General features: G+C 40.7%; 1 protein-coding gene across 1 annotated transcript in view; it reads left to right on the forward strand.

Annotated features, from left to right (window-relative positions):
* The window catches only part of tspan17 (tetraspanin 17), a 65,361-nt gene that overhangs the window by 25,046 nt on the left and 16,393 nt on the right, over positions 1 to 23,922 (forward strand). The window contains exons 3-4 of the mRNA XM_072512208.1: positions 5,786 to 5,932; positions 20,414 to 20,584. Of these exons, the coding sequence (XP_072368309.1) occupies positions 5,786 to 5,932; positions 20,414 to 20,584 (318 nt within the window). The remainder of the gene's footprint in view (positions 1 to 5,785; positions 5,933 to 20,413; positions 20,585 to 23,922) is intronic.

Here is a 23,922-nt window from a genome sequence, read left to right on the forward strand (position 1 = left end):
ATTGGACTTTTATTTGGGTTTATTTTCCCACTTGGTATTTTTGCCTCCCATCTTCTCTGACCATTGTTTGGCTCCATGGCTACTGGTTGCCCACAGCTATCTAACGTCAGTGATCATTATTCTTACATGTATTTGTATCCCAGCACCGACTCATGAACACCATTTGAGCCCTTCAGCCATACTGAGCAGAACAGCACTGCTTCAAAGGACTACCTTTGCTCCAGTGGGGCACACCATTGATTCACCACATCACCAACTTTTTGCTGCCTATTCAGTCCTGACCACTTGGAATCTCATTCTTTCTTTGGACCCTCAGTGGTTTCTACTCGTGGGTCCCACTCATGGGCCATTCCCAAGTTTTTCTTTCTCTCCTATCTGGTCCTCATTTGCCCTGACATCCCTCCCCTGTGTTCTTTTGTTCTCTGGCCGATGATCTCTCAATGCTGAACTGTGCACGCAGAGTCCAAACCCTATACGTGCGTGTGCAGAAATCCCCGGTGTATGATGGGACTTTTAAGTTCTCAACTTACACTCGGAAATCGAGTAAGTTGGGATTCTTAGCATTCACTTCCACCTTTTCCAGGAAACGTTTGGTGATCAATATCAACATGGAGGCAGGGTTCTTGCATAAGCTTTTGGTGAAATATGTGCTCAATTACTGAATTAAAACATATTTTGAATATATATATATTATTTTGAATATATATATAATAATATTTATACAATGTTCTTTTGTAACATCTGTAAGAGCTTGTTATGGTGTCTTAGTTTCCACCAGTCGTATATTCAAATAATTGGCGCTGTGAAGGGTACAAATACACAATAATAACGAGAAAGAAATGCTATTGGATTTCTATTTGAGTTTATTTTTATCTCCTTTGGCATTTCTATCTCCTCTCTTTGACTATCATGTAGCTGTTCACTCCATGGCTACTGGTTGCCCGCTGGTATCTAACCTGAGTGACCATTATTCCTATGTGAGCCTCTGTGTTAATGTCTGCTCTTTTGTAGTTTGTGGATAAATATGTTTGTTACCTTTGGCATGCTCCTGTAGAGTATATGTTTTCAGCCTCACTAGTCCCTGCTAGTACTTGTGCTTCACTTGAACCTCCTACTATCCTTCCTCTTTAACTTTTATCAGCATTAACCTCTATTCCCTGTTCTCTCTTTAACTTTCTTATCTAGCCTCCCCATCTGTCTCCATACTATTGACCTCCATTACCCCTGTGATAGCAAGTTTCACATTCTCGCCACTGTCTGGGTAAAGCTGTTTCTCCTCAATTTCTTATTTGGTATCTTCAGTTTTAGTTTTCCCCACCCCTGCCCCCCACCCCCCCCCAAGTGGAAATATTGTGTGAAAGCTCTTCCAAAACCTTGAATAATTGTCAAGATCTCTATTGGGTCTTTTCGAGAGAAAAGAGACCCAGACAATTCATCCTTTCCTGGTGGGTATAACCCACCAGTTCTGGTAACATCATTGTAAATCTTCTTGCACCTTCTCCAGTGCCCCTTCTCTCATCTCCCACTTCGGTGTGCTACAATGCTGGTTGTTTACCCATCTCCAACTCCTCCTCTTTGTTACCTATTCCTATTTCCAATGTTACTGCAATTAAGTCTTATCACCATGTACCTTTCCATCTGATCTTAGGACTTCCTCTTCTCCTTCTTCCTGACAGTTACATCTCTATCACTCTCAGCACATTTCCTCCCCATCTCTGCAAGAGATAACCACACCATGTTAATCTCTCCGCAAGAGATAACCATACCATTTTTAATCTCTTCTCGGCTATTTTTTTTAATGCTTCCTCAATGTTGCCCAAGTTTCTGCACTATATAAACAAGGCCTGTCTCGCAATTGTCCTGTAGATCCTTCTTTTCAGTTTCGGCAGTATTTCCGATTGCATAATACTCAATTGCATTTCTTCCCGTTACTCCAACCAGAACCAATATGTTGCTTAATTTCTATTTCAATGCTAGGGTCTTCTCCCACCAATGACTCCAGCTGTTTGAAACTATTCACCTTTTCCATACCTTCACCTATAATCTTTATGCCTTCACACTTCCCTCAGCTCAATTTCAAAGTCCATAAATTGAGTCTTTGGCCTACTGATTTTCTTATTCCTGTCTTCCAGTGCTTTTCTTAATTCTCAAGATATTCGGTCATGTTCTTATCATCCCCACCACATTGTTTAATGTCATCTGCAAACGTCATTGATCATGGCACTTCCCATCTCGCTTGCTCAGTAAAGTACCTATGACAATCAGTAAGAGGAAGGGGCTCAGTGTTGATCCTTGGTAATCTCCAGTATCCCTCTAACCTTTTTATAATATGGCGACCAAATTTGTGTGGTATCACCTAGGTTATTATAAGTTTAGCTTAGGGTTTGTTTTGTTATAATTTCATTGAGCTGCAACACAATTTTCAGTGATTTATATATTTGTATTTCCAGATCCCTTTTCTTTTCTAGGCCACTTATTTCTGAATTATATCTGGCCGCCTTATTTTGTAACCAAACTGTAATGCCCCTACACTTATCCACGTCAAAATTAATTACAGACGTTATGAACTTGGTGGAGACCAGTAACTTCTAAAAAGAGATTTGAACTCCCAGTTAGAACTGAAAGAATTACACCATAAAGTTTCACTTTTAAATTAAAAAATACTGTGCAAGAGTTGAACAAAGCAAGTACTCCTAGCTCAATGTTATATTTCGTAAACATGTATTTTGTAGGTCCAAAATCTCAAAAGGACAATCCCCATTCTACTTTTATGCCCTTCCAAGAGTTACCATATACATTACAGGATCGTGAGGGTTCCTTCATTTCTGGGACCAAACCAGGGTGTGCTCTAACTCTCAGGAATTCACCTTGCTTCTCCTCTATTCTCTGAGGTATGACATTACTTGGGGTCTTTCCACTAGCATCTGGCTAGACAAACTTCAAGCTCATGATTGTGGACATGTTCATGCAAACATAGTCAATGAGAAAGAACGCAGTGGCATTCTTTCTCATTGACTCTAAAATCAGAAACACCCCTGGTTTCTGATAATCCTTTGTTATTAGTCTACAGCTCCTGGCAAATTCTCTCTGCTTCTCTTGGCTGCTCCCATGCTCCAAGTGCCTGTTTCTGTGAAAGATCACACAGATAAACTCAAAACCAAAAAAATGTCTCACTGCAATCTATCCCCATGGCACCCCTAGGATGTCTCAGTTGTAGATTCAAACTCATTATCACTTGTTCCCGAACCTACCCTTTGTTTTGTGAAACCTTATGAATAATGTAAGTCCCTTATGAAGACAAGTAGACACCTTGGCTGCAGCAAGACATTTAGAAAAGGGTCTCCCATTGGTTAATGTTTTCCCACTTCCAACTCTGACCATATTAAATGAACACAGGCCATCCTTTGAATTGTAATTATGTTAGGTCTCTTTGCCAGTCTCTCACCAGGGCTTTTCAGTTATATTTTAAAACTTCAGTCCCCAACTAAAGGTTATACTCCTCGGGTATATGAATTATGAATAAGAAGGTTTCACAACACCTCCCCCAGGGAAAAAATAAAAATGCATCACTATTGTGGTGTTTTTATTTCTACTATCTAAAATAGAACAACTTACAAACATGTTACACCACATTTTTATCAATCATCCTAATATTCAACACACAACAGTTTCTCCCATAGTCTACAAGTCAGTTGTCAGATTATTAGATTACTAACTGGAATACTCATCTAACTTTATTAGGAACTTCTGAGATGGATATAAAAAATGTAATGGTGTTATGTTCAAATGAAAGAAACCTGTAAGTATGATAATGATTGGAGTGAGGAAGAGGTTAATTGGAGAAAGGTCACTTTGCAAGTTTATTAACATTTTGTAATTTATTGCAGTCCTCTGCAGCATTCATATCCCTCCTAATTTGATATTGATTTTAATTCCAAAGTCTAAATTCTTAATATAAATTGTGAAAAATGGTGGCCCCATCACTGATCCTTGCGGGATTCTACTTCCTTTTGAGGCGATGGTGTAGTGATACTGTCGCTGGACTAATAATCCAAAGACTCCAGGTAATGCTCTGGATGCCAGAGTTCGAATCCTACCTTTGAATTCTATAAAAATCTGGAATTAAAAGTCTATTGTCAATTATCGTAAAAACTCATCTGGTTCACAAATGTCCTTTAGGGAAGGAAATCGGCTATCCTTACCTGGTCTGGCCTACGTATGACTTCCGATCCACCGCAATGTGGTTAACTCTTAACTGCCCTCTGAAATAGTCTAGCAAGGGTAATTGGGGATGGGAAAATAAATGCTGACCCAGCCAGCGATGTCCGCATCCCGTGAATGAATCAAACAATTGGTACTATCAATAGATTTCCATCAGCAGACTACTCTCTGCTTTCTGTCTGCAGCCTGCTAGCCATTCAATCTGCTTCTTTCCTGACTTCACACAAAAATGAATAGGGTCAGAATATATCATGCAGGAATTCATCAAACGCCTTTTGGAAATCTAAATATGTTAAACCACTATGTTTCTTTTGTCTACTCGCTGTTACGTCTTCAAAGTTCAGTTATTCTGGTCAAGCAAGACTTTTCCTTTTGAAAGTTATGTTAACAATCCAACATATTTTTGGTTTCTAGATATTTTTCTATTTTCTAGTAGGGATATAATTTTCCTACTACTTCAAACATATTCAGCAAACTTAGCCTATCTCCCTTTTCAAATAAAGGTATCACATTGGCATTTCATTACTCATCTGGTACTATATATTTTTCTTATTAACTACTGTAACATTTCCCCTGCAATCACTTCCCTAGATTCTTTTAAAATGCACAGATACATTGGGTTGGATTCTCCGCTCCCTGACACTGAAATCGCGTTCGGCGACGGGGCGGAAAATCTGTTTGATGCCAATATCGGGAGTGGCGCCGTTTTTTGTATTCACCGCACTGAGTATCTACTGCCTCAGGCCATTGCCTGAGGCCCACTCCGCGAAGCTCTGTCTCCGACCGGCCAAGTTCCCGACGGCGTGGGACTCTCATGGTCTCGCCCATCATGAACTAGCGTGGCGGCTGCAGACTCAGTTTGGCGCCGCCAATGTCGGGGGAGGGCCGATCGGCGGGCAGGGGGGACTTCATTTGGGGGCGTGCGGGTGTCCGGGGGGGCCGCACAACTTTTGCAGTTCGGGTCCGCGGGCTCTGTCTACATGGAACACGGCGCAGGCGCCGTGCGCATGGGTGGCCATGGAACCGGAAATGTTCAGGGCCGTATCGACAGCAAGAGCTGCAAACTCTACCCTACCTCCCTACTAGCCCCCAGCAAAACAGGGAATCAGTGGCCGTTTTGTGCCAGTTTTCCTGGCGTAAAAGACCACCATTTTCATGCCACCGTGGGGACCAAAAGGGAGAATCCAGCCCATTATGTCTAGACCAGGAGTTTTATCCTCTGAGTTTAATTAATTAATTAAATATTTCTCCTTTAAATCTGGGTGTATAATTTTTCATCTCATCTTTGGGATCATGTCTATGTGCTCTGCCTCACTGGTAAATACGGAGTAAAATATTGTTTTAGTATTTCTGTGGTTTTGCTGCCTCAGTGGTAATATGAAGCAAAATAATATTTTAGTATTTCTGTGGTTTTGTAATTGCTACCTGTGATTTTATCCTGACCGTCCCTTAGTGTCTCGATTTCCTTAAATTTCCTCTTTTTGTATTTTGAAAAGGTTGAAAGCTAGTAAGAATGTTATTGTATCTTTGACTAATGATAATGGTGCAATATCTTCTCTTTCAGGGTGTACTTTCCAATATTTCTTCTATTACAGATCTGGGTGGGTTTGACCCAGTGTGGTTGTTCATTGTGGTAGGTGGAGTGATGTTCATTCTTGGATTTGCTGGCTGTATTGGTGCACTCCGTGAGAACACATTCCTGTTGAAGTTTGTAAGTATGTTTACATTACTGTTAATATGTTAAATTACAAAATAGGTGGTTTCTTGAATTCTGCATTCAGTTATAATTAAGTTCTTCAATAGTTCTTGAAATAACAATTGTGTTTTCAGTATTTTCTCACTTTAAAACAATGATTGTAATTCATAGTTTTAAGTTAGAAAACAAACCAAATAGTCCTTGTTGGAATTCCTCCAAATAATTATTGAATGCTTCATGAAATTTGACCCACACATCTTTGAGCATATTTTTGAAAATGGTTAGAATTGTACACATGAACATTATTAACAGAATTTGAAGGAGAAAAATACATTTTGGAGATTGCTCAGCTACTAACTGCTTTTGACAACATGTGTATAAATAAATTGACCAGTATGGCTGTGAACACTACAATCAAATGCATCAAGGAGACATTCAGTAATGTTACCGTTGACTCCATGTGATGTCAAAATCACTGCTAACTGTTTCTAGTTGAACTGCTTCTGATGAAAATTAGGTTTTAATTGAGGTTTGATTTAATAGCTGTTCCTTTCTCCCTATTCAAAGCACATAAACCATTAAGAAATCACTGCAGTTCAATTTCTTCTATCCAGCTTATTTCGATAGTGTGGCACATTTTGTTAGGTGAATCGTCCAAACTTCTTCTTTGTTGTTTGATGGTTCATTATGTATGAATACACAGTTCTTTTTTAAGTTTGACTGGCGGGTAATTCAAAATCCAGCAATCACAATAATACCTTTGTGCACTAACCGTGGACTGATTTTGCCTGAATTGGGAGCAAGTATAGTTTAGAAGGAACTGGTAATTTGGTAAGACATTCAAGGAAAGAAAGACCAATTATGTCCAAATTATTTATAAATGGTTAACTCCGGTTTTAAGAGTTCAAATAGTTTTGTAATTTTGTCCACTTGAATTAGATGAAGAACATGCAGATATGTAACTGTGTGACTGTTATTTGTTTGTGTGATGTTTCACTGTTTTCAAAATTGGACAGCTTAGAGAGGCACAGGACAAATCCATCACCTAAAGGTTACATGATTACGGGATCCAGTTTGTTGTTTATTTCCTGGCTGTGTTACTGAAAACTCTCAAGCCAAATACAATCATTTGAAGGCATGGGAAATTAGAACTTGCACAAGTAGATTCTGATAAAATCTAGAAAATAGGAAGATTAGAAAAGTCTTTACTAACTTCTCGGCCTTCGCACTTCAAACATCCCTGGTAATGAAGGCAATAGATATTATGTTGCTATCAGAAGTTCAGCAAAATGGCTCTTGTGGTATTGTGGTTTACTTTGTGTGGCTAGTGCTAATGTCAGGCTGCTGTCTGCAATTAAACCAGTAAAATATATACGTTAAAAAACATTGGATCTAACTTTGCTTTTAAGGAAGCTTGTTAGTTTATTGTTCTTACAAAGGGTTATACCTGAAATAGTTTTATTTTCTTCATTGATGCTGCCTGACTGACTAAATATTCTCAGCATTGTCTATTTTGGTTTGACTTCCAGCATTCTCAATACTTTTTTGCCAGTTTACTTTGTATGTTACTGATAGCAGAAATAATTTACAAATAATACTGGGAGGTGATGCAAGTGAGAGAATAATGTTTCTGTGGGCTGTGGTTCTACTCATCCTTTAATCCTCTCATTTATTACGTTAACATGGCCCATACTTACCGAATCCGGGAGTGAGTACGTTAAAATGTCCCTGGAAGATTTGTGGCGAAGCGTTGGTGACAATGTCGAAGAATCCTAAGAAAATGATCAACAAAAGAGAGCAGTCAAAAGCAACTGAGGTGGAGCAGACTCCATAGCATGGCGTCTCGATCCTTGAATGGGCTCTCGGTCCGGCACTTTCAAAGGCATTACAGCTGAAGACTGCTAATATTATTAAAGTCTGTGACGATAGACGTGGCTTATTAGTGTAGAATATCACTGCTCATGAAGCTGAACTGCAGAATACTATTAAGATGCTCAATAAAAGGGAGGAGAATATCCTTACTGTTGAAAAGGTCACTTCCTCAGTTAAGGCCTGCATGCAATCCTCAGGAAATCATCTCTGTGATATGTCAGAATTCCTGGATGATCTGGAGAACTGACGCCAGAGGAAAAGTGTCCAGGTTATCAGTTTGCGAAGAAAGAATGGAGGGCAAGTTCCGATTAGCTGGCTACCACGTTTTCTTAAGCTGGACACGAAAGCTGGGCACGTTCAGTTAGAAAGGTCACATCGTATCCTGTCAATGAGGCCTAGGGACAATAAGCGCCCTGGCCTGTAATTATTCATTTTCATTGCTTCGGAGATCGCCAAAGATTATTGGAAGTGGTGAGGTATAATGGGCCCTTTCTCTATGACGCGCGAAGATATCTTTCTTCCAAGATTTATTGGCAGCGATGCAACAGAAGTGCAGACGCTTCGATGAAGTTAGAAAACAACTCCACCTGTTGGAGTGAATTCTGCCCTGCTTTATCCTGTCACACCGAGCGTGATATCCAACAGAGCGTGATATCCAACAATTTTGTAAAGACATTCGACAATCTGGCTAATGCCTTGACTTTTGTGAACTTGGTGGAAGGAGTAACGATTTGCAGTTCACCGTGAACTCTGGACTCTATCCCTTGTCATTATAATTCCTACCTGATCGTATGTTGTTATTTATCATGTTAACAGGGATGTATTGGTAATTGAGCATTACAATGAATGTTTGATCCTTAAGAATATTTGGGCCTTCCATTAAATTTGAATGGAAATCAGCCCTCAGCATGTTCCTTCCAGTTAAGGGGTGTGCTGCGCAGGTGGTATGGTGCCAGGACTGTGTGATAGATATCCGTCTTTTCTTCTTATCTGTACATTTATGAAGGGAGTCTATGCTTTATGGTCTCCTTGCCTTAATCATGATAAGTATAGTAGCACCACTGTTGTAAGGTGTGTGAGTGGTTTAAGTCCTAATGGGTGAGGTTAGAATGCGGAAAGGGCATTCAGTGCTATTCCTTATTGTGACATATTGCCTTATTGTGACATATTGCATCTCGCTTTTGAGTGACTCCTGAGTATAATGATGGAAAGACTTTCGGGATAGCCTTGCAAGTCCTCCTATGCGGTGATGAATACTCCCTTAGAACAAATTGGTTCAAAAATCTTTTTTTTTTCTTTTGGCGTTAAAGAATCATTCACCGGTTTCTGCAAAGGTACAGGCAGGTCTCATATCTGAGAAATTACATTATAATGTGTCATTGGTGCCTCTGGTATAATTGGAGTTGGGGGAGGTATGTTTTGGTGCATACCCGAATGGGGCGTGGAAATCCTATCCTATATTTTCTTTGACTGAATGAGCAATGGTGGTAGCTATTTATTCCTGCAATATGCGGGGAGTATACTATCCTATTAAGAGAGAAAAAAGATTTGTCTTTCCTTAAAACATAGCTTTGTTCCAAGCAATTCATTTAGATGACTAGGAGCACCTGAAGTTGAAGAGGGACTGGGTGGGGCAGGTGATATTTGCCTTGTTCTCGACCAGTAGTCAGGCTGTCGTAGTGTTAGTCAATAAAAATGTGCCTTTCAAAATAGAGAACTGTGTGAAGGATAAGGGGGGATACGTATGTGGTTGTCAAAGGACTTTTGTCATGTGAGAGTACCTTTAAGAAATGGGTGTTTAAGAAATTACCTTTTAAGAAATGGAGCAGCTCATGTTACTGGATTGATGTCAGAGTGTGGGTGCATCTTAGCTCTACTGCTTTTTAGTTTCAGTTTGAGAAAAAGCTTGGGTGTGTCTGTGTTTTTCAGTGAGCTACATCTGAAGTGGAGCTGTATTGTTGATCTCTGCCATCCAAAGACTATGGATCACTTGGTGAACCCAGAATTGTAAAAGGTCTCAGTATTGAATGTAAACCTAATGTGCTCCTGTTTGAAGGTTTGTTAAGTCTTTTGGGTGTTAAAAGGACAGCTTATAGGGTTACTTAGTGTTGTAGTCTTTGGGGTTGTATTTGAATTAATGGTTGCTTAGATGTTCACTGTTTGTTTAAAAAAGGTTAACTTGCGTTCATAGAATAAACATTGCTTTTTTAAAAGAAATACTTGTCCCTTTCTGCTGTACCACACCTGTAGAGTGGGCCGTGTGCTCCCCATGCCACAATCTATTAAAAATTGTGGGTCAGGTGAACTCCATGATACACTTTGGGGTTCTCTAAATCATGACCCATAACACTTTTATATCGAGATTTTGTCTCAGTAATGAATGCATACGATCCATCAAACTATTCCCTTGATTTTGTTACTGAAGTCTTCATGGTCTTTGCTGAGTTGGCGTCTGCCAATTGTTTTTATAGGTGGGCACTTCATCTGCCACCTTAACCCTTTGGTGAACAGACCCCAAGAACCAGAAATCCCCTACAAGGGATTTAGCATTAGTTTGCGAGGCGATGTATGGATAGAAAATTCACTTTCTTTTCTGTCCTTCATCAATGTCGTACTAGAATTAACTATTCTTGCCAAAAGAAATGACACTCTGGGTGGCTTCCTGCTCTATGGGTAATATTGTGATCCATGCACCTGTTTTCCTGGAATTTTTATTCAAGTCCTCCCCAACCCCCCAATTTAGGTCCTGGAGATTTAACATGGCTTTGCCCAGGGATTATACCTTTACCTCTTACTTTAAGACTGAATTTGATCTCTTCTACTCCGTCAATTTCCTCTCTGATGTAAGCCCCTTTATCCTGTGGGAAACCTGGAAAGCTTATGCTCAGGGACTCGTCATTCATATACGGCCAGCAAAAGGTGTAAAATGCTGGAACGACACCGATGGTTGGTAGCAAAATTGGTTGAAACAGAGAGGGAGTATTGCAGAGTCCTAACTGCTAGTAGTGGAAAGAAATTAATGCAATTTGAACGGCATTGGACTGCTTGTTGACTCGTGCTGAGACGAGTTTCAGGTTTGCCAAACAATTTGAAAACAAACTGAGTAGATAGCTGGCTTTTCTTACCAGGAAGACAGCTGGCTCTAGGGCTATTCCCTCAGTATTAATCATCCTACTGCCCTTCGAGTCTAGCACAGAAATATTAACAAGGCATTTAAAGGTTTCTATGCCGATGTTTATAAAACAGACGATACTGGGTATGCATTGGCACCTCAAGAGCATTTCTTCTCATCCCTTAAACTCCCAACAATCTCTGAGGACCAAATGTGAGTCTTGAATGCTTCCAAGTCTAGAAGGGAAGTGGCTCTTGTTTCGATCTGTGGAACTTCGATCTGGTAAGACCTCCGGGCCGGATAGTTTTGAATGTGAATTTTATTTGGAATTGAAAGACTTGCTAATAAATCCATTAATTGGCATGTATGATCACTCATTTGAAGCAGGCCTGCTGCCGCAGATGCTCCATGAAGCGAATATTTCTTTAATTCTGAAGGCAGGCAAGAATCCTGAAGAGTGCACGTCCTATAGGGCAATTTTGTTCCTGAACGTAAATTTGAAATTGTTGTCTAAGGTGTTGGCATGGCCCCAAGAAGGAATTATCCCTATGGGCAGTGTTGCCCATTATCCCTGTTATTTTCCGCATAGCTATTGAACCTCCAACAGACTCGAGACCCCTCAGTTTTTGGGCTGCGCAGTGGAGGGAAGCAACATAAGATTATGCTATAGGCGAATAACGTGTTGCTATTTATATCTAAGCCGGATATTTCTGTTCCCAATATTATTGATTTGGGTAGATTTATAAAATAAGTTTTACGAAGTCTGAGGATATGCCACTGGGACGGCTTGAAGGAATATCTCCCCCTTTGCTAATTGGGATGTTCCTATATAATTGATGTAACAAATCAAAGAATAGGGAATGGGGGTAGACCTATATGAAATCCTTGAGCTTCTGAAAAAAACCAGTGACTGAGTTATCAACCATGGCATTAAGGCTTTGAGGAACCTATTTGATCAAGAACTTTATTTTAGTGAAAGGGCATGTAATGGCAACTTGCTTAGAAGTGCCCAGTGACAAATAGATTAATCCAACTGTTAAGACTCCCGAGTTCAATACTGGCATGATTTAGGGAACTGGATCACAAGGCATTAAAAAGAAAAGTACCACAAATGTGCAATGAAAACAAAAAGCTAGAAACATTGTTCCAATCCCAGTTGGTGTCATAACTGGGCGGGAAGATCCCAGAATGGAACCCTGGTTCAAAAGACCATAATTTTTACTTTTTTTAATAAAACATGGAGGATCAAAATCACAGTCAGCTAATTAGTTTTAACAACAAGAAAATAAATGTCAACATGAAATATTGGATTATGTTACGATACTCTGAGGGCGGCATGGTGGTGCAGTGGCTAGCACTACTCCCTCACGGTGCAGAGGACCAGGGTCACGGTCCTTGTGGAGGTTGCACATTCTCCCCGTGTCTGTGTGGGTCTCTCCCCCACAACCCAAAGATATGCACGGTAGATGGATAGCCACCCTAAAATTGCCCCTTAATTGGAAAAAAAAAGAATTGGGTACTTAAAATTTTAAAAAAATACAATATTCCTTTACTTCCCGCTGCTTCTTAGCTTAAGAATTACACACAGACTGTAAGATTAGCATGGATTTCAAAGCACATCTTAAACTACAATGGTCTTATTAACAGAGAAAGCCCCTTTTAAACACACAAGATGACTGCGGTAAGACACACTCCTCTCTGAATCCAAGTAAATGTCTGTGGATTTCTCTTCCCAGATGATTCTTATACCATGAGCCACCTCACTGAACTCCGACTTCTTCACGAGTAGTTTCAAATTCCGCTTGCAAAAATCACAATTTCAAATCTTTAAAAAATTATGCTTTCTTTCTGCTGCTTCCATGAAGATTTCACTTTCACATTTTATTCTTCTCCCTTCAGGTTTCCTTGGTCTTAAAGGCTTTTACATAAACTGCGAGGTCCAGCCACTGATTTCCACAATTATTTCAAATAATGTTTCCCAAACTAGTAATTTTTTTACAAACCGTAGCACTACTGCACATATATTTCTGGCCTCTCATGATCTTTTCAATTCTCTGTGACTTTATGGAACAATAATCTATTGTGCTTCCCAGTTTTGTCTGTTCCATTAACTCAAGACTTCTTGGAGATATCTCTTCATTTCTCTAGTTTCCTTAACTAGCTGGACTTTAGGTTTCCGGCTAGTTACTATTATTCCATAGTATGGCTTTTCATCTAAAAAGGCTTAGAGCGATGTTCCCTCTTTAGTCTTCTAAAACCAACTGCTCCTAAGAGCTGTGAGAGCTGCCTTCGCTCTCACTATTTATCTCCAACTGCAATCAAATTAGCTAAACTGAAACGTAAAAGCTTCTCTACCTTACAAGGCCACAGTTGCTGAGAAACCACTGTTAATTTATTTACTCTTCATGCCATAGCCCTCTCTAAGCACAATAAAATCACAGTTGGAATTGAAACCCACCCACACACATTCGAACACCCCAGCATGAATCTAATTATAGGTTTTGCCTTTTCAGGCACAGAATCATGAAATTGAACCCATTTAAAACTATACCTTATTTCTAATGTCTACCAATACAAATTCCTTAAAACTACCTTCATGGGTTGGGTTCTTCCATTCTGCCCGCCACAAGATCGCCACGGCCAGGACGCGGATCATGGAAAAGTCCATCGACCTCTGGCGGGATTCTCTGGGTGGGTGCGGACGGAAAATCCCACCCTATTTTTCCAACAACATGTAGATGGTCATTGAGAATTTGTGGGAAGTGATGACACTGCATTTTAGATATGTATCTTCAGAACTGAAAAATGAAAGACCGATTAGTTATTAATAGGATCAGTAAAAGGGACTTTGTGAAGGCGAGAAAGAAGGAGATGAAAATCTGATCAACAGAGGACTGGTCATGCTGCAAATCTCAATTATTTGCAGATTTAGAAGATACAACCGTTGTGCATCAAAGAATACATCCCTACTGGTGAAGTGTCACGTGATCTGTCGTGACACCTGTAAAGTGTGTTTGCATGGGCTTCAGTTCTCCATCTTAGATTGTATGAGCAAAAATCTAATAAAACCTCTCATCGTGTTTGTAAGAATCCAAGAATGTGGCACCCCCATTCCCTTTTCTCTTTGTGGAAAACTCAAGAGTTATAATAAAAGAGAAAACTGGCAATAAGGATTGAGGCAAGATAACAAAATAGCTATTAAAAAAAAATCATCAACCAAAACAGTGGAAGTGGCGTTGAGAGTGGAAAAATAATTTCTGGACCGGACTCTTCTCTGACATTGAGCGAACCAAGTCACCGATGTTGAACGTTTTAAACAAAGGAAAATAACAGAACACAACTGTGAGTAAGAAGAACTACAGTTTGAAAACTTGCTTGCTGTTGGAGGTGGGTAGAGTCTGGGCTGTAAGGAGCCGCGCACATGGAAAGCTAAATGGGGATTCAGAAGTCTTCCGACTCGGTACAGATCACTACTTGGGAAACAGTCAAACCACAGTTAAGCAAACAGAGCGTTTCATTGTGGATAAGGGGATTGCTTGTGCCATACATCCAAAGAATTGGAAGGGAGGAAGTTGGCTTTCGTAGAGACCCTAGGAACCGGTATCTGGAATGCAGCGAAAAACGGGCACCATGGGTGCATTTGATGGAGACTGAGAGATTTGGAACTCTTATGAGAAAATAATCCAATTGTATCTCAGTTAGCGGGGGAATGATGGTGTAGAGAAAATAAGTGTAAGAGCTTGACCTCGGATGGTGTTTGCACTTTCTCCCCGCATCTGCGTGGGTTTCCTCTGGGTGTTCCTCCCACAGTCCAAAGATATGCAGGTTAGGTGGATTGGCCATGCTAAATTGACCCGTAGGGTCCAAAGGTTAGGTGGGGATGCAGGGCTAGAGTGGGGATTGGGCCTAGGTATGGTAACTGTAGCAAAAAGGGCCATATTGCCAAGGCATACTGGGCTCAGAAAACTTCACCAACATCAAAGATGTGCAAAAAAACCCAGATCTAAACAGACTAGACATGTCTACAAGTTAGTAGACAAAGGTGAAAACTACTCGGTAGACGATGTACTCCACTTCAGGAGCTGAAAAACTCGTCTTGTCGGTGTGGGCAATCAACACTGTTTCTGGGCATTTCCAAAACAACCCCAAGCTGAGGTTACAACTTGCTTGCAATGCGTCACCCTAAGGGGTTGATGCAGTTGTCTCGCACGTAATTCCTTCACTCAAGGAACGACCAATAGCATTTGCTTCACAAACTCTTACTAGCACAGAAATTAAATGACAGATCATCGACACTTGATGACAATCTTAGGGCCGTATAAAGATATTCATTAGCAGCCAATAGGTTACAAAGGTGGTCTTTGACATTATCAGCACACACATACGATATTTAATATCGTATTTGCAGCGTGCAAATGCTGATGCTTTGTCACAATTGCCGTTACAAGTCGAGCAAGAACCTGAAGAGCATTTAGTCAACATCTTGTATTTCTCACATGTGGATACCGTACCTGTGACTCAAGTTCAGGGATACACAACAACTGACCCAGTGATGGGGAAAGTGATGAACATGGTCCAAAAAGGAATGATACCAGATGTTCATCTGAAAATCCAGACCTCAAGCCCTCCATCACTGAAGACTTGAGTTGACAGTCCAGACTGCAGTTTTATTATGGGGAATCCCAATAACTATTCCTCCATGCTTGCGTAATAATGTCCTTGACCATCTGCAGGAGGGACATCCTGGTGTGGTGCGGATGAAGGAACTGGAACGTAGTTATTTTTGGTGGCCAGGATTAGATGTGCAAATTGAAGAGAAGATGGGGCAATGTCTGTCCTGTGCACAACTAAGAAACACTCCTCCACTGCAACCATTACATCTGTGGGAATGACTGACACAGCCATGACAGAGAGTACACATCGACTATGCTGGTCCAATTGAGGGACACATATTTCTGGAAATAGTGGATGCACACTCTAAATAACTGGAAGTATCAATCATGAAATCCACAATGACAGAAAAAAACATTGAGAAGCTAGATGAAATATTCAGAAGAGTTGGTACACCAGAGCAGGTTGCAAGTTATAATGGTACTCCGTTCACTTTGAAGGCATTCGAAGATTACTTGAAGAAAAATTTAGACAGCGATACTTCGGAACAGAGAAGTTCAGATTATGTTTCTGTGAACTTCCTAATACCCATAGAGATGGACACTGGACTAACTTCCCAGGAAGTACCACCAACTAAAGGAAAAGAGGAAACTTGTGAAGCGCCACACAATTTGTAGTGACGTCAGAAGAGTGTTTGCATGAGCTTCAGTTCTCCACCTTAAATTGTATGACGAACATCTATAAAACCTCTCATTATGTTTGTAAGGATCCAGTGTGATATCCCCATATCTTTTCTCTGTGGCAATCTCAGAGATATAACAATAACTATAAAGACTGTAGGATGTAGTTAGAAGGGTAAGGAATCACATTCTCAGGATGGACAAAATCAAATTTCTGATGTGTAGATAAGTTGTACTAAGCACGGTGGCACTGAGACTGCGGCGCTGAGGACCCGGGTTTGAATCCCGGCCCTGGGCCACTGTCCGTGTGGAGTTTGCACATTCTCCCCATGTCTGCGTGGGTTTCATCCCCACAACCCAAAGATGTGCAGGATAGATGTATTGGACACGCTAAATTGCCCCTTAATTGGAAAAATAATAATTGGGTATTCTGAATTTATAAAAAAAAGAAAAGTTGTACTCGGAAAAAGAGGTGGCAAGGTAGGGCACATGTCCTGAGAACGATGAAAAACCAGTCATTGGAACCAGAGATCAATGTGTATCGGACATGGTGAAATAAAACTCCCAATTGTAATGACTATGGAAGGAACAATAGGCAGATTTGAATTTTGGTATTGCCTTGGAGATTTAAGTTTGAGGAAATAATGCCACTTTCCTCTTTCGCTGCATTGTCAACTGCACCATCAAGATTGGAGTAGGTTGGATGGGAGGATTGAAATACGTTTTGTGAAGGAGATTTAGAATTGGCTGTAGAACAGCAAGGTGGAAATTGATGCATCTTTTTTGGTAAGGTTCTGATTGGCAAGGGTAATATCCAGGTTTGTAGAAATTGCAAGTAGCAATAAAGTTGTTTCTGGATACTTCAGCCTGTTAAGGCAGAATTTGCGCAGGAGACGACAGCAGGGGGTACCCCTGTTAAGTACAACGACAGTTATACTTAATCTGAGAAAATAAGTGAGGTACAAAATGTTCTGGCCAGTCAGAATGATGCTAGTTACATTGAATCACAGATAGAAGATTCGAAGATGAAAAGCAACATTTGTATCTGTACCGAGGCAAAGAATTCGGCTGGCTCATATTGAACTAATTTACTGTGGTTTGATGAGGGTTTTCAGTCAGCAATACATGAGAGATGGTGGGCAACCCAGCTATGACATAACATCTAGCGGTAGAATTCTGAGTTTTCATTTGTGATGTGTCTCCAGTCTAAATGAGAAAATTGCAGGTGCACTGTTGTGATTTTCTGATTCATAGATATGGTCAGACAGGTACTTTGCCATTTGCAGGACATGGAAAATAACTAGCAGAGTTGCAGGTTAAAAGTTAACGAATCGACTTTGTTTACCATCATTAAATAAGTTTATGATTTTAATTCCGTGCAATCCAGATTTGCAATGGGGAGAACTGGAAAAACTAATAGTAAAAATGGGAATGCTGAAGATACTCTCTTTGGCATCATAATGAAGCAGAAAGGAAGCAAGAGTTGATTGATTTTAATTTTGAATGAGAAGGTTTGAACATTCTTTCTTCAGGGTTGTCAAGATGGAGACATGATATTACATGAATATACAGAAGAGAAGCAGGCTATTCACCTCAACTAGTTTGTGCTGGTGTGCATGTTCCACACCAATCTACTCCCATTCTATTTCCCTCATCTCAGTTTTAAGCATGTTTTTGTATTCCTTTTTCTCTCATGTATTTGACTAAGCCCCTATTTCAGTTCGTATGCTGAAACCCTCACCTATGACTATTACTTCTAGACTAGACCATTCCACCATACTTCCGGCTGATCTCTCACATTCTACCCTCTGTAAACTTGAAGTCGTCCAAAACTCTGCTGTCTGTGCCTTAATTCACAGCTGATCCCATTCCCCTATAGCCCCTGTGCACACTAACCTACATTGGATCCTGGTCATGCAATGTCTTGATTTTAAAATTCTCATTTTCAAATTTCTCCATGGTCTTGCACCTCCCTGCAAATCTCTGTAATCTCCTCCAACTCCACAACTCTGATCCTCTAATTCTGCCCTATTGCGCATTCCCAATTATAATTGCTACTATACTAATGGCCGTGTCTTCAGTTACCTCGGCCCCAAGCTCTGGAATTTCCTCCCTATACCTCTGCCTCTCTACTTGGCTTTTCTCCTTTGAGACATTTCTTGGAATCTATCTCTTTGACTAAACTTTTGGTCATCTGACCTAATATCCCTGGACATTTGCGCTGTGCTGGGTAAAGAAATTGCTCTTTATTTCCGTTTACAAACAGCCATCTTGTATATTTTGCCCTGAGCTTTGCAATCTCCCATAAGTAGCCTGATCAGGGTCTTGTGCTGGTTTAACATAGCTTTTGAATTCTATAAAGTCTATAAATAAATCTGTGTGCTTTATTAACATTTTATTTGCTTTGCTGACCTGCAGTACTGCTTTTAATTATATTTTTGACTGTATCCATCGATCACTTTGCTCTTCTATCCCAGTTTTTTCTTTACTGAAGTGCAGGTGATATTTCTATTTTTCCGATAAGTGCATGACGTTTCATTGATTAAGTTCATTTCAGAATAACTGTCCAGCCTGCAAGGTGAATTTGGTGGAATGAGATAGTCATTTTTACCAAACGAGGTAATTAAAAGAACTTGAGCTCAGGAAATAACAGTAATGACAATATCCATTCTACTCGATCAGGAAAAAATGAAGGAGGAAAATTAGGAAGGTGAAATTTTGGTGTCAAAGAAATTAAAGGAAGAAAATGGACAAAATTAAGATAGGAGGGGATGTCAATATATTGTAGAATTGCAGGATAAAGCAAGAGGTGGAAACCTCTTTGGCATTCTAATCTTGCCTTGTACTACAGATCTTTTGTAACAACTTTGCCGTGCCCCAGGTGAGTTTTAAGAGAATCTTTTTGTAGGTCAAGGAAATTGCCATTTTGTCATTGTGCTGCCATTCTGGGTATAGTTACGTGAACTGAAACATGTTGTTGTTATCCTTTCAGCTACTATTTTGCTTCTTCTAAATTTTATCCAAAATCCTATTGACCCAATGTAGAATGAGCTGGTCAGTTGTATGTTATTACAATCAGTTAAGGGATACAAACCAAACTACGATGTGACCAATGAGATTGACCAAACGTTTCACGAGCATTTCAAAGGCCACTCATTATTTTGAGCAGTAACATATCCAAACTGCAACTCCAGCAATTCAAACTGGTCACAATTGTTAGTGGCCAACAAAGTTATTCAAAATTTTTTAATTCCCGTGGATAGCACTGCTGCCTCACGGCGCTGAGATCCCAGGTTTGATCCCGGCTCTGGGTCACTGTCTGTGTGGAGTTTGCACATTCTCCCTGTGTTTGTGTGGGTTTTGCCCCCACAACCCAAAGATGTGCAGGGTAGGTGGATTGGCCACACTAAATTGCCCCTTAATTGGAAAAAATGAATTGGGCACTCTAAATTTGTAAAAATAAAATTTGAGTTACAATATATGCAGGGTGTTTTTTTAGCAGAGGATGAAACTATTTTCAGTTCTATAGATTGGATAGTTACCTTTTCGACATGTGAATATGTCAACCTGATAAATGTAAGTAGAACTTTATAAATTTTAAAAGAAGCATGTGAAGATTAAAGGTGCAAATTTTGAAATTAATTCAAGACTTTCTTTTTAGTTTACATTATGTTTTCATAATTTATAAATGGATTTGTGATAATTTGGCCATTTCCTAAATTAATATGGGAAACAAAAGTAAGTAAAGTCATGATCAAAGGCTGCTTTCCCCTTTTGAGGGAGAGGGCTGACCTGTGGCGATTTAATCTGAAGATCACCACATCTCGGGTGATGGGGCGAGGTTGAGAAGGTAGGCCTTCATGAATAACCTCGGCCAGTATGGGAATTTAACGTTGTTTGGCCTCGCTCTGCATCATGAACCAGCTGTCCAGCCAACTGAGCTAAACCGGTCCCCAGCATGGCAAATAAGAGGGGGGGGAACAACAAGCCAGTCAGGAGGATTTTGGTTAATTTGTGGGAGCAATTACACCATGTGCTGATTTTCGCTCCTAATAATATTATAACCAACAATTTATTTTTATTTGATATGAAAATGCAGATGTCCTGATGTTTTAAAAGTTAGATGTGGAAGTATGTTGTGCCAACCGATAAAACATGCCACACTTGTTTTTATGTTATATTTTATGTAAGGTGAATTCTATTAAAAATTTTATTTTTCAGTTTTCAGTATTTTTGGGTCTAATTTTCTTCTTGGAATTGACGACGGGGATACTAGCATTTGTCTTCAAGGATTGGATCAAGGACCAGCTCAATTTATTTATCAACAAAAATGTTCAAGCTTATAGGGATGACATAGATCTTCAAAACCTTATTGATTTTGCACAAGAATATGTAAGTAAACTGAATCATCTGTGTATTAATAGGATAAAACTGATAAATAATTTCACAAACTTTTAAAAACAAATGGGCACCTAAAATAACATGGTTACATATAGGAGGCCGTAATTTCACCATAATGAAGTTTAGTTTATCTAGTGCTTCATAGCATGAATGCTGACAACGTAGGAATTGTTTTGAAATTCGTTTGACAACTACTCATCCTTTTCTCACTTCTAAATTCAGCTCGTGAAAATAAATAATTGTTGAAGTTGAACTAATAGAGTTTTATCTCTACCTTCAAGTTCCTATTACTTAGCTTTCCTCGTTTATAATATTTGTCTGGTTAGAGGGAAGTAGATGTCCTTCTGTACAACTGACCTTCCAGTTGCATTTCGCTCATGGATTACAGACAAAACCGGTGAAATTTGACTGGCTGTGGAGTACAGTGAATGATCTGGAATAGATTTAATCTAATTCCTTGCGGGCAGCCTAGAGCAGTGTTGTCTAGTAATATTTAAATTCTCGCCAAACTTGTGGCGATCAGGTCACCATGATTGTTATTTGTTGCAAAATGTATACAATGTTAACAGAAAAACAAATGCGCGGTCTTTTGAAAATAGATTTGAGATTTTAAACCTTCAGCAATCATTCACACATTATCAGATCCAGAAAAACATTTCAAAACGTTTTTGCAATCCAATTGTTCTGCACTCTGAAAAGGGTGGTAGCAATCTGTTAAGTGATGGTGTGCCCCAGATTTTTTAAATCAAATTTCCACTACTATCTTTGTTTTATCATCATTAATATATTAGGAGACACAGGGAGGGGAAAAATAGACAAATTTCTACCTCCTGGCTTCTGTATTCTGTTTCTTGCCTTCGCTCTGTTGTGTGTCATTTCTGAACACAGCACCTGGACATTTAATTGACCTTTGGCTCATGGCCAACCTCCTATAATCTAATTTTAAGCCAATTCAATTGCTCATTTCAACTGATCTATTAAGATGATGGCTGAACACGTGTGGATGTTGCTGCATCGCCCCAGTTTGCCAAAATTGCACATTTCAGCCCTCATTGGGAGCTGTCTGCCACTCACACACCTCAGCTGTTTTCTGAAAACCACAAACTGCCAACTAAGTATAACCAAATTCTTCAATTAGCAGCTCTATATTTCCCCTCAAAGTTTTGAGAGTAAACCGGTCTGCTGTCCTTCTGAATGCCAGCCCTGCTTTTAGTGCAGATATAAATATACCGTTATATAGAGGCACGCAGAGAAAGCAGGAACAGAGAAGATAATAAGAGGACTATTTCTGTTTCATTGAGCAAGTGCTCCATCAGTCTCCAGTTCACTGGAAACCCGACAAGTGAACTATGTAGTGAATATAGTTCCAGTTTAACAACAGCATGGCTGATTCTTCCTTGCTCATAGAAGGACAACAAATGGTGGTCTAGCTGCTGCAACTTCAACATGACTGGCCTTTTCACAGTAACTTCAGACTTGTGACAATAAAATATTATTATTATTATTGTGAGAGTCTGAGAATTGACAATCTCAATTTGCCACATGTCTGTGACCAATTCTCCACAAGTAGCAAGTTGGAAAACACTGATTTAGAACTGCACAGCGGTGAGTTTATATTCTTATTTTAACTTGAGGCTTTAAGATGTTCTGTATAGAAAATGAGTAAATAAAGCACCGAGGTACATTAAAGCCATTTGGGATTGGTTTAAGGTATGTTGTGGAAATAGCATAGAGGAAGTCTTGTTCTGCTTTTGAACCATGCTATTCTAAAATGTGTAAAGCCATACAAGGTAGAAGATTCCAATTCCACATTCAGTTATAGTGAATAGAATAATCTGACAAAGGGATATGACGATAAGGATATTGCAGTGGAATAAATGGTTACTGTGTTCTTCTTTTCAGAAACCCTTTATATCGAGTTGCAAATCTGCAAAATCTTCCATTATGATGGCACTTCCCATTTTTTCTGTTCTATTTTTCTTTGTTTATGTTTATTTTAAGCATTAGTATGTCGAGAGATTTTCTTTTAATAATCTTTATTATTGTCACAAATAGCCTTACAATGAAGTTACTGTGAAAATCCCCTAGCCACCACACTCAGGCGCCTGTTCGGGTACACTGAGGGAGAATTCAGAATATCCAAATCACCTAACAAGCACGTCTTTCGGGACTTATGGGAGGAAACCAGAGCATCCAGAGGAAACCCACACAGGCACTGGAAGAACATGCAGACTCTGCACAGGCTGTGACCCTGGCCGGGAATCGAACCTGGGACCCTGGCGCTGTGAAGTTATAGTGCTAACCACTGTGCCTAAGGACATGAGAAATCTAAGCAAGGGGAGGCCATGCAACCCATTGCGTTTACTCTGCTGATCTTGGCCTCAACTCCAATTTCCGGACTGTTCCCATAACCCAAACTCCCCTATGGTTCAAATGCCTTTCTTCACCTTCAACATATTCAATGACTCAGCATCCAGAGCTCTGTGGAGTAGGGAATTCCAAAGATTCATGACCCTCTGAGTGAAGAAATTCTTCCTCAAATCCATTTTAAATGGGTGACTCCTTGGGCGTCATTCTCCGACCCCCCCCCCCCCCGCCGGGTTGGAGAATGGCCGTAGGCCGCTGTGAATCCCGCCCCCGCCGAAGCCTCCGGTACCGGAGATTGGGCGGGGGCGGGAATCGGGCCGCGCCGGTTGGCGGGACCCCCCACTGGATTCTCCGGCCTGGATGGGCCGAAGTCCCGCCCAGAAATTGCCTGTCCCGCCGACATAAATCAAACCTGGTATTTACCGGCGGGACCTGGGGGGGGGCCCACGGTGGCCTGGCCCGCGATCGGGGCCCACCGATCCGCGGGCGGGCCTGTGCCGTGGGGGCACTCTTTCCGTTCCGCCTCCGCTACGGCCTCCACCATGGCGGAGGCGGAAGAGTCTCTCCCCACTGCGCATGCGCGGGAAACTGACAGCGGCCGCTGACGCTCCCGTGCATGCGCAGCATTTCCGCGCCAGCTGGCGGGGCAACAAACGCCATTTCCGCCAGCTGGCGGGGCGGAAATTCCTCCGGCGCCGGCCTAGCCCCTCAATGTTCGGGCTCGGCCCCCAAAGATGCGGAGCATTCCGCACCTTTGGGCCGGCGCGATGCCCGTCTGATTGGCGCCGTGTTTGGCGCCAGTCGGCGGACATCACGCCGTTGGAGAATTTCGCCCCTTATTCTGAAACTATGCCCAGATTCACCCACAAGGAGAAACATCTTTTCACCATCGATCCTGAAAAGCGTTGTCAGGATCATATACTTCATATGAAGACTGCACGCCAATGAATATAGGCCCAAAC

This window comes from Scyliorhinus torazame, chromosome 7 (genome assembly GCF_047496885.1).
Source record: "Scyliorhinus torazame isolate Kashiwa2021f chromosome 7, sScyTor2.1, whole genome shotgun sequence".
Classification (NCBI taxonomy): domain Eukaryota; kingdom Metazoa; phylum Chordata; class Chondrichthyes; order Carcharhiniformes; family Scyliorhinidae; genus Scyliorhinus; species Scyliorhinus torazame.